The sequence below is a fragment of the Centropristis striata genome, chromosome 18, assembly GCF_030273125.1.
Source record: "Centropristis striata isolate RG_2023a ecotype Rhode Island chromosome 18, C.striata_1.0, whole genome shotgun sequence".
Lineage (NCBI taxonomy): Eukaryota > Metazoa > Chordata > Actinopteri > Perciformes > Serranidae > Centropristis > Centropristis striata.
The window spans coordinates 11,479,498-11,489,527 of record NC_081534.1 but is presented as its reverse complement, the minus strand read 5'-3'; the positions used below and the strand labels follow the sequence as shown (position 1 = coordinate 11,489,527).

At 39.4% G+C, this 10,030-nt stretch overlaps 2 protein-coding genes across 2 annotated transcripts; both read right to left on the bottom strand.

Annotated features, from left to right (window-relative positions):
• Positions 1-1,139, bottom strand: LOC131991515 (trace amine-associated receptor 1-like; the record flags this gene model as incomplete). The annotated part of the gene is made up of 1 exon (XM_059356967.1): positions 1-1,139. A coding segment is annotated over one exon (1,008 nt), but the record flags the coding sequence as incomplete, so codon positions are not given.
• A 1,047-nt stretch (positions 1,140-2,186) lies between these two features.
• Positions 2,187-9,652, bottom strand: LOC131991513 (trace amine-associated receptor 1-like). The gene is made up of 4 exons (XM_059356966.1): positions 9,349-9,652; positions 8,972-9,276; positions 8,290-8,554; positions 2,187-2,698 (listed from the first exon to the last, which is right to left on the bottom strand). The coding sequence occupies exons 1-4, from the start codon at positions 9,650-9,652 to the stop codon at positions 2,187-2,189; spliced, it is 1,386 nt and encodes a 461-aa protein (XP_059212949.1).
• Positions 9,653-10,030: the final 378 nt, after the last annotated feature.

Below are 10,030 nucleotides of genomic sequence, written 5' to 3'. Positions count from 1 at the left end.
ACATAATGTTCGAGGGGCTTCCTCTGCAGTGAGTTGTACATACAGGTAAATCTATGACATGCAGAGAAAAAGAAGCTAATCTTCAGTGTCAAACTACAGCATTAGTAAAATAACAACACTTTAACAATGAATCAAAAGAGCTTAGAATTAGTAAAATCACCTTGAAATATTTTCCCAGAAATTATCATTCTGAAAGATGATCGAAACCAGCGGTAAAAGAAACCATAGACAAATGGATTTAGCATTGAGTTCGACCATCCAAGCCATTTAAATGTTTCAATCAAAGGAACTGGTATTGTGTAATTACTCAAAGAGTAAAAAGTGATACAAAGGACGAAAGGAGTACAACAGATGAGGAATACTCCCATAACAACAGCCAGAGTTTTGGTGGCCTTTCTCTCACTCTTACTGACAGCTGCTCCAGACTTTTTTCTCTGACAGGTTGTGTTCTGGATGCTGCGTGCCTGTCTCTGTGCCACAATGAAAATCTTTAGGTAGATGGAGAACATTATGATAGCTGGGATATAAAAAGCAAAAACAATTCCCATAATTGCTGATCTTGTATTTTGAAATAAAACACACCTATTTGATTGCCCTTCATTAAATCCATGTATTGTGATGCCAACTCCAATTAATGCAGAAACAGTCCAGCTCAACAGGATCATGACAACAATAACATGAACATTCATTTTAGTTCTGTAGCTCAGAGGCTGACACACTGCATAATATCTGTCAACAGAGATAGAGCACAAGTTCAAAATAGAAGATACACACAGAAATGCATCAAAGCTGCCTCTTATCTTACAGAGTAAATCTTCAAGATACCAACATGAAGTCACGGTCAGTATTATGCTGAAAGGCAAAACTACAACCCCAACAAGCAGGTCAGCCACAGCCAGAAATAGGATGAGGTAGTTTGTAGGAGTGTGGAGCTGTTTGAAGTAAATGATGGAGATTATTACAAGAAGATTTCCACACATTATAAGGACTGATATAGAGCCAACAACAATACAAAATAAATATGAGCTGATGACTGTTGTTATACCGGATACATTTGCTGAATCATTACAGAGATCATCAGACCTGTTAAGAGAGAATTCAGGTTCCATGCATAAATGATTATCAATACTCAGGTAACATTTGAAATAACATGCCGTAAATCAAGAAAGTATAACACAGCAGTATCAGTTTCTTTTAGTACCTTGTATGTTTCACAACCTGCCTATCCATTACTGTCCATGCATTTGCACAGATAGGGGTCCCTGGTCTTTGTGCTGCTGAGCATTCATTTGAAAGAGGATTTATTGCTCTGAGCTCATTTGCATAGGCTCAAGTGCATATTTTACTCACTTAAGCTGCAAGCATTTAATTTTTGTATCATGTACGTATTATTGTAATTATTATGAGATTGTTTTGTATTTATTTGTGCTTTGTGTGTTAATGTAGTTTTCACGGCTCAATAAACGCCCGTAAACAGAATCAACGTTAAGCTCGTCTTTACATCTCGACGGGAGTCATACCATCATATCAGCAAGTAAACACTGTCGGACAAAAGGTAAACACTGTGGCGCACGCAAGAGGTGCCGCTTTTTAAACACTCCTGGTGGATGTTGACGCCGTGTGGATGACGAACCAAATACACGACGCCCACACAACACGCCGCAGAGGGGCCCAGTGGATTTTCGGTGTAAGCCCTATTGTTTTTACTTCAAAGCTAACTAAATGTCACAAAGTTGTTACAATGTTTTTGTTGACTGTTGTGTTATTGTCCTATGGACCTTGCGTTAGGAACATCGTTATCCATGTCGGCACTTATAATGTATGAATGAAGCTGTCAGAGGTCACAAAAGATGGCCAGGATGTTTTAATTTGACCAGAGACACCTCAAGTAAGTGTCTCTGGTGCCTTAACTGTGAGGGATAATATTTAGATTAGATTAAACTTTATTGTCATTGAACAGAGTACAAGTACTAGGACAATGAAATGTAGTTTAGCATCTAACCAGAAGTGCAGAGTAGTAAAGTGCAAGGTATTTACATATGAACACAGTGTATAAATATAGTGCAGGTATGAATTGAATATGCTATAGGATATATACAGTGAATGAATATGTTATATAAATATATACAGTAAAGAATGTACAGCAAAGCAGCAGTGCAGGTAGATGAATGGATGGTAATAAATAGTCATAAATAGTCAAAAATAGTCATTAATGTGGGCAGATTACAGAACAGTAGGTGGGTCACCTCTGTGTAGAGTTCAAGAGGGTGATGGCTGAGGGGAAAAAGCTGTTCCTGAACCTGCTGGTTCTGGAGCGCAGGGACCTGTAGCGCCTCCTGGAGGGGAGGAGGGTAAACAGTTTGTGGCCTGGGTGGGAGCTGTCCCTCTGTCCCAGCTGTGGCAATGCTGCGTGCCCTCCGCAGACACCGCTTGATGTGGACAGCTTTGATGGTGGGGAGTGGTAAGCCAGAGATGGGCTGGGCAGTTTTCACCACCCTCTGCAGCGCCTTTCGGTCTGCGACGGAACAGTTACCGTACCAGACTGTGATGCAGCTGGTAAGGATGCTCTCGATGGTGCAGCGGTAAAAGTTCACCAGGATTTGAGGAGACAGGTGGGCTTTCTTAATTTTCCTCAAGAAGAGCCGCTGGTGAGCCTTCTTTATCAGGATGGAGGTGTTCAGAGACCAAGACGATAGGCCTACTGAAATTATCTGCGGGCTGGATCATCACTGTAGGGAGCAGAGATTTAGTTTAGTGTAGTGAAGTAGTTGAAGTAGTTACTCCTATTTTATTTCTAGAAATACAGACAGGGGTTTTCAGCAAGTTTCGACATCAGAAACTTAATGCTCTGCAGGTTGCAGGTGGTCAGACAGCCTCCTAGACCAATAGTAAAGCAGCAAAAACTTGGGCTTGGGAGGAATTCTGTAAGAACATAAAGGACTTTCAGCTGGCCTTGAGAATGTTCTGGTAAACTGTTCGAAGGCTCAGGAAGGGGGAGCAAGGCTTGATTTGAAGCTGTATTTAGAAAGGGAGGAGAACTGCTGACCCGGACTGGGGATATCGTGGAGTGGTGCTGGTCGTAGAACAGTGGACCAGCTCTTTACCCAGACATGAGAATTTGCCCATTCAGTCCACATGTGTTTTGTGGAATATTGTAGAAAAGACTAAATTTTTCTATTGCTGACATCTGTTTCATCATTGCTACCAGTATTGCTAAGAACCCCGTACTGTTGCTCTCACAGCACCGAGAAACAGATACATCAGGAAAGACTATGATTGTTGGCTCAACTGGTTTGAGACAAAGGCCCTGCTGGCAATGGTGATAAATGCCTCGACTATAGTTTTCATCAGTACGAGTCTGGGATCGTCTTGACCTCTTGACATGGATATCTTTGGTATCTTCAGTGTCTTTAGCAGCAGTAGATGCTCTCTTTTGGGCCCTTTCCAGCTGTGTGTTGTTGAACATAGGTTTACAGCTTGAATGATATTTTGCTCTGTTTCTTGTCAATGTGCTTTCTAATCCATCACCTTCATCGAGTCGGGTTAGACTAAGTAAGATAGGCAGAGCATTTATTCTATGAAATAATGGAACATTTCTTGCAATGGTATCATAACCAGTACGATCTTGGTGTCCTGTTGACAAAGGAAACATCTGTACCAGTTTGTTTTCTCAACCGTTAGGATGGCTTCTGCAATGTCTGCAGCAAATTCCGGAGGCCGAGGGTTTATCCTTTTACCACCTTTTAATAAGCACTTTGATGTATGGGATACAACTAAGATCATGCCTTAACCCTACACTTAGTCCGATCGTTCATCCAATGCCATTTTTACCCTGTACAATCTGTACACCACCCGGTTAACTAGGTGTCGGCCATCTTGAAAAATGGCCGCCATCTTGAAATTTCAAATGTCTCAGACAATTTTCTTGTTAAGTGACCCATGGAGAGTGTTCATGCCAATTTTTATGCTTGTATCACCAAATAAACAATGATATCATTTAATTGCTACACTAAGGTGTCGGCCATCTTGAAAAAAGGCCGCCATCTTGGAATTTCAAGTAACTGTGGGTGGGTTATTGTCAAGTGACCTACAGAGACTGCTCATGCCAATTTGTATGCTTGTATCACCAAAATAAACCATTATATCACTTAAGTGCTCCATTTAGGTGTCGGCCATCTTGAGAAATGGCCGCCATCTTAAAATTTCAAATGTCTCGGACAATTTTCTTGTTAAGTGACCCATGGAGAGTGTTCATGCCAATTTTAACGCTTGTATCATAAACTGAACGATTCTGCCAAAAATGAGCACTTAGCCGCTCCACTAATGGTACGCCATGCAGGGTTAATCAGAATTTGAAATTGATAGTGTAACCCAGGTGTAAAACTTGGTTAACTAAACCATAAGTTTAACCCTAGAATGAAATTGTTGTTTTATTGTGTTACTGTTCATGTGTTAAAATATCTTTAATATTTCTCTGAGTTGCAACATATTTCTGAGTTGCACTTGAAAGCAACACATTCCTACTGCACTTGAATGCAGCACCCAGGTTCACCGCATCTAACCTAACGAAAGGCAGGTAGCCTTTTAGCAACCAATTGACCTATGGCTAAGCCCCGCCCCCTCCACTCACTCGGACAAACTGTCAACATTCGGTGACGGGCGCTATGGCAGCTGTGACAGTCAGAGAAATTTCACAGGAGGCAATTAATCACTTTTGGAGACAGAAAAATGAAATATCATCTCGAAGTCACCAAAAGGGCCTTCATTAACAGGTTAGAGGTTTTCACTCGTCTTTTCATCCCACTGACACCGCTCATTCCGGTGCTTGTTGTAAACAAACAGAGATCGCTAAGTGAACACCTCCTGCAGCAGCAGCACATACACACTGTACTGCTACAGAGCTAACTGTAGCCAACTGCCGCTAACAGGTCGGCCGGCTCGTTACAAGAGGCTCTTGTTAACGAGCCGGCCGACCTCGTTAGCACTCGTTAAGACGGAGTCGCTGGATTTGATATTGATAGATATTGATTTCTTACGGCACACTTGTGTGCCGCGGAACAGCGGTTGGGAATCACTGCCATAGGGAACCGGGTTACTGCTCCCATATTATTGGGCTATACCTTGTGTCAGAGTTGCATGTACCCCATGCACACCGTTTGACCATTTTAAACTTAAAATCTCAACAAAAAACACATAAAAATGATCGAAAACGGACTAACTCCAATGCATTTCAATGGATGTGGAAGCAGAGAATGTCCGAGTGTATTGAGTTAGCTATGCGCACTGTGATTGGCTCATCGCGTTTGGGGGTGTGGCTTAGCCATAGGTCAATTAGCGTGCATGTTCCGCCTATGGTGAAGGAAGCAAGTCTGTACGTAGTGCTTTTTACTTCCTTTTGACCCTGGCCGCGACAGCGAGAAGGCAGCAATCCCCTAAACAAGAGCGGTAAGATATTGATTGTAGTAAAACTACCGCAAATCATTTAAGTTGATGTTCGCTCCAACTAGTTTCTTTGTTTACAGTTTAGCACTGTGCTCAAGTGGTTACACAGACGAACCGTCTGTCATCTTGTGAGAGCTGAGAGTCCCCGACGGCGCTCAGCACTGGAACGAAGCGCATCGATGAGAGTGATATTTTCGGTGTTTCTGATGACTGTTAGCTGCTGCTGCTACTCATATGCTGAACGGGTTAGCTATATGGAGATATACTGTGGTGAACTGTTGCATTAAGTTTGTTGTTCTGTGAACACTTAACCTGTGCACTTAATACACTAAACTGCGCATTTATTAGCTGATTAGCATTATGTTTATGTTAGTACACATGACGGCAGGCAGCACAAAGTACATGTTGATCAGCCAATTGTGTCAATATATGTTAAAGGGGAATTAGTTTATCTTTTTGTTATACAAATTGTAATGTGAAGGAATTGTCTTCTTTCAGTTATGAGTTAGAGGTTAATTTTGTGATCCTTATTATAGAAACTCATATTATGATGATAAATGAATGAATATACTTTGTTCATGAGTTAAATCACAATTTCTGATATGTATTTGTTTGAATTATAACCCAATGGTTCATGAAAGGACACTTGATTTCTAGATTTGAAATGATTGAGCTTTAGTGTAATGAAAGGCCAGAATGTTAAAGGTGACATTCTCATTATACTTTAGTGTTATTGTTGTACAACAGTTTACTTAAAGGTCCTGTTTATCAAATTAAACAGGTCAGGTCTTTTGGAGACCCCTAGTCTTCATATCCAGTCTTTTGGAGAGGATCCAGAGCCTTGGATGAAGGATTCGGGATCATTCGGTGATTCATAGATGGCGAGCCTCCCAAAGATCCTAAGGAAGCGGGATTGACTCTTCGTCACTAACTACAAGTGGTGGAAGGGCCAGCCTGGTTGGCAGGATTGCTACACACCCAAAAGAGTTAGCGCGTGACTCTGATCATCCTATTAGAGGAACATTTGAAAGGAACACAGTAAAACAGTACCGGTACTAAGAAACACAAGACTCTTTATTTTAAAGGCACCATTTTATTTTGTTTGTTATTTTCCATACCATTGTTCATATAAATGTAGTAAACTATTGTGATACAGTACTCGCTAAAAGAGTTTACTTTGCAAATTGTTTCGTGGTTGGTGTTGTTCATTGTTCGGCTGTTCAGGTCTATGGTACATGAGCTCTTTACGAACCTAGCCATTCAGTGTATTCACTATAAGTGGGTTACAATAGTTTAGTTACTTTGTGATACTGATTTGGGTTAATTGGCTATCTTTTCTCTGTTTTACAGAGAACCAGAGTGGTGCCCCAACTCAATGTAACTTAGAGTTAATCAAGTCATATAATTTATTATAATTAATAACTTTTTCTAATAATCATTTCTAATTCTGTCAGCCTCACATACACACTTTTGAACTGTGAGACCTACACAAGTGTTGCTCATGTTCAAGGCATAGAAAACCCTTACATAATTGATTTCCCCATCTGAGGGATAGTACTGTTGTTGCCCCTATTTACAGTTCAGTTCAGTTCAGTGGGGACGTGAGTTTGCTGGCTTTCAGAGAACAAAGGGACCACAGACTAAATCCATGGCATAAATGTGGTCCCAACAGAATGAACAAATTAATGAATTGTCTTTATTACATTGCTGTTTTTAAAGCAGAGTCATCCCTAAGACGCATTGCAAACTTGGTTACTTTTTCCTAAAAATCAAGTTTGAACATAATCAAAGTGATAAAGGGCAGTGGTTGTTGTTGTTAACTGTTCGCTCAGTGATTACTTAAATTGGCTTATGTTTCTGTAAAATATTACATTCATGGCATGGTAGTGTCTTGATAGAGTAAACATTACAGTGAATGTGTCTATAGAATTAAAAATGTATTTATTAAATAAAGACTGGGTTTTTGCACACAAGCCATGATTCAGTGCAAACGTTACATGCATACATTAGTTTTAAATTTAAGCATGTTTTCTTTGTTTCAGTCTGTGGCTGAATCTACAGACCTGTTAAATGGCAATTTAATACTTAATTTTACTTTTTACAACTTGTGGTATTCCTCTCTCAGTGGATTAAGCTGGCTATGTCGACCACATGGAAGAAGATGCAAGTTGTTTAAAATTCAGATGATTGTTTTTCCCATTTACTTAATATAAGCTGTCATCAACAATTTATTTGTCTTTCAGATGTCTATCATTTGTCAGATTTGGCAAACTCAATTAGCAATGTTGCATCAGTGTTATGCTCCAGCATCTGAATCACCGCATTATGGTGTACATAAAAACGTTTATTTCATTACTGAGTCAAAAGAACTGCATATTATGGTAAAAAATGTTAGCACATTATTGGGAATTTCCAACAATAAAGTTCACTGGAATGACATATATCTGATGCAATAAACATTGCTATCAAAACAAAATGTTGTGGCATCAAACAATCAGCATTACGAGATGTTTGCATCGTAATTTTACTTTCCATTTCTGTAATGAGAAGATGAAGGTGATGACGCTACTAAGAAGCAAAAAGCTTTTGACCATTAATTTCCAAATTCCTGCATTTAACATAAAGATGCAGCATCTGAAGAAATGCAAACAGCAAGGGAGACATTTATTCATAGACATTCACACAGACGTTACATAATGTTCGAGGGGCTTCCTCTGCAGTGAGTTGTACAGGTAAATCTATGACATGCAGAGAAAAAGATGCTAATCTTCAGTGTCAAACTACAGCATTAGTAAAATAACAGCACTTTAAAAATGAATCAAAAGAGCTTAGAATTAGTAAAATCACCTTGAAATATTTTCCCAGAAATTATCATTCTGAAAGATAATCGAAACCAGCGGTAAAAGAAACCATAGACCAATGGATTTAGCATTGAGTTCGGCCATCCAAGCCATTTAAATGTTTCAATCAAAGGAACTGGTATTGTGTAATTACTCAAAGAGTAAAAAGTGATACAAAGGACGAAAGGAGTACAACAGATGAGGAATACTCCCATAACAACAGCCAGAGTTTTGGTGGCCTTTCTCTCACTCTTACTGACAGCTGCTCCAGACTTTTTGCTCTGACACAGGGCCGGTTCTAGCCCATTGGCTGCCCTAGGCGATATTGATATATTGAGATTGAGACTGAAAATAAATAAAATGTAGACATACAAATGCAATAAAAATAAACATAAAAATGAAATTTAAATGTATTTATATTTGATACATGAACTACATACAGGCAATATAATGGTCTCAACATTTTAATTTTTAGAAACTTTGGAACTTTACCAACAACAACTGAATTGAAAATAAGAATAAATAAATGAGAAAACACAGATCTGTTGATTGTAAAGACTTTTTAAAAAATGTTTCGTTAATCAATGTTGTTAAAACAAAGATGTATGCTTAAGGGCGCCACAAGGGGGCGCCCCCTGCCAATTTGGCGCCCTAGGCAGCCGCCTTGGTGGCCTGTAGGAATAACCGGCCCTGCTCTGACAGGTTGTGTTCTGGATGCTGCGTGCCTGTCTCCGTGCCACAATGAAAATCTTTAGATAGATGGAGAACATTATGATAGCTGGGATATAAAAAGCAAAAACAATTCCCATAATTGCTGAACTTGTATGTTGAAATATAACACACCTATTTGATTGCCCTTCATTCAATCCACGTATTGTGATGCCAATTCCAAGAAGTGCAGAAACAGTCCAGCTCAACAGGATCATGACAACAATAACATGAACATTCATTTTAGTTCTGTAGCTCAGAGGCTGACACACTGCGTAATATCTGTCAACAGAGATAGAGCACAAGTTCAAAATAGAAGATACACACAGAAATATATCAAATCTGCCTCGTATCTTACAGAGTAAATCTTCAAGATACCAACATGAAGTTACAGTCAGTATTATGCTGAAAGGCAAAACTACAACCCCAACAAGCAGGTCAGCCACAGCCAGAGAGAGGATGAGGTAGTTTGTAGGAGTGTGGAGCTGTTTGAAGTAAATGATGGAGACTATTACAAGAAGATTTCCACACATTATCAGAACTGATAGAGAGCCAACCACAATACATATTAAATATGAACTGGTGACTGTTATTATACCAGACACATTTGCTGAATCATTACAGAGATCATCAGACCTGTTAAGAGAGAATTCAGGTTCCATGCATAAATGATTATCAATACTCAGGTAACATTTGAAATAACATGCCGTAAATCAAGAAAGTATAACACAGCAGTATCAGTTTCTTTTAGTACCCTGTATGTTTCACAACATGCCTATCCATTACTGTCCATGCATTTGCACAGATAGGGGTCCCTGGTCTTTGTGATGCTGAGCATTCATTTGAAAGAGGATATATTGCTCTGAGTTCATTTGCATATTAGGCTCAAGGGAGTGGCATTTAAAGTAGGTTTAAAAAAAAGAAAGAAGTCATGATACATCTTGTGATGTGTGTGCACCACAACCATACAAATATATTATCAATAAGAATTTGAGTGATATATTATTATTAAGTCTTTATCACCTTTTTGATACCTTGTA

Coding starts and splice junctions, on each gene's coding strand:
- LOC131991513 (XM_059356966.1), bottom strand. CDS start 9,652: ATGGAACCTGAATTCTCTCTTAACAGGTCTGATGATCTCTGTAATGAT. Junction 9,277..9,348: donor GTATCTTGAAGATTTACTCT/GTAAGATACGAG, acceptor CTATCTCTGTTG/ACAGATATTACGCAGTGTGT. Junction 2,699..8,289: donor TTCTGGGAAAATATTTCAAG/GTGATTTTACTA, acceptor TAATTTCAGTAG/GCCTATCGTCTTGGTCTCTG.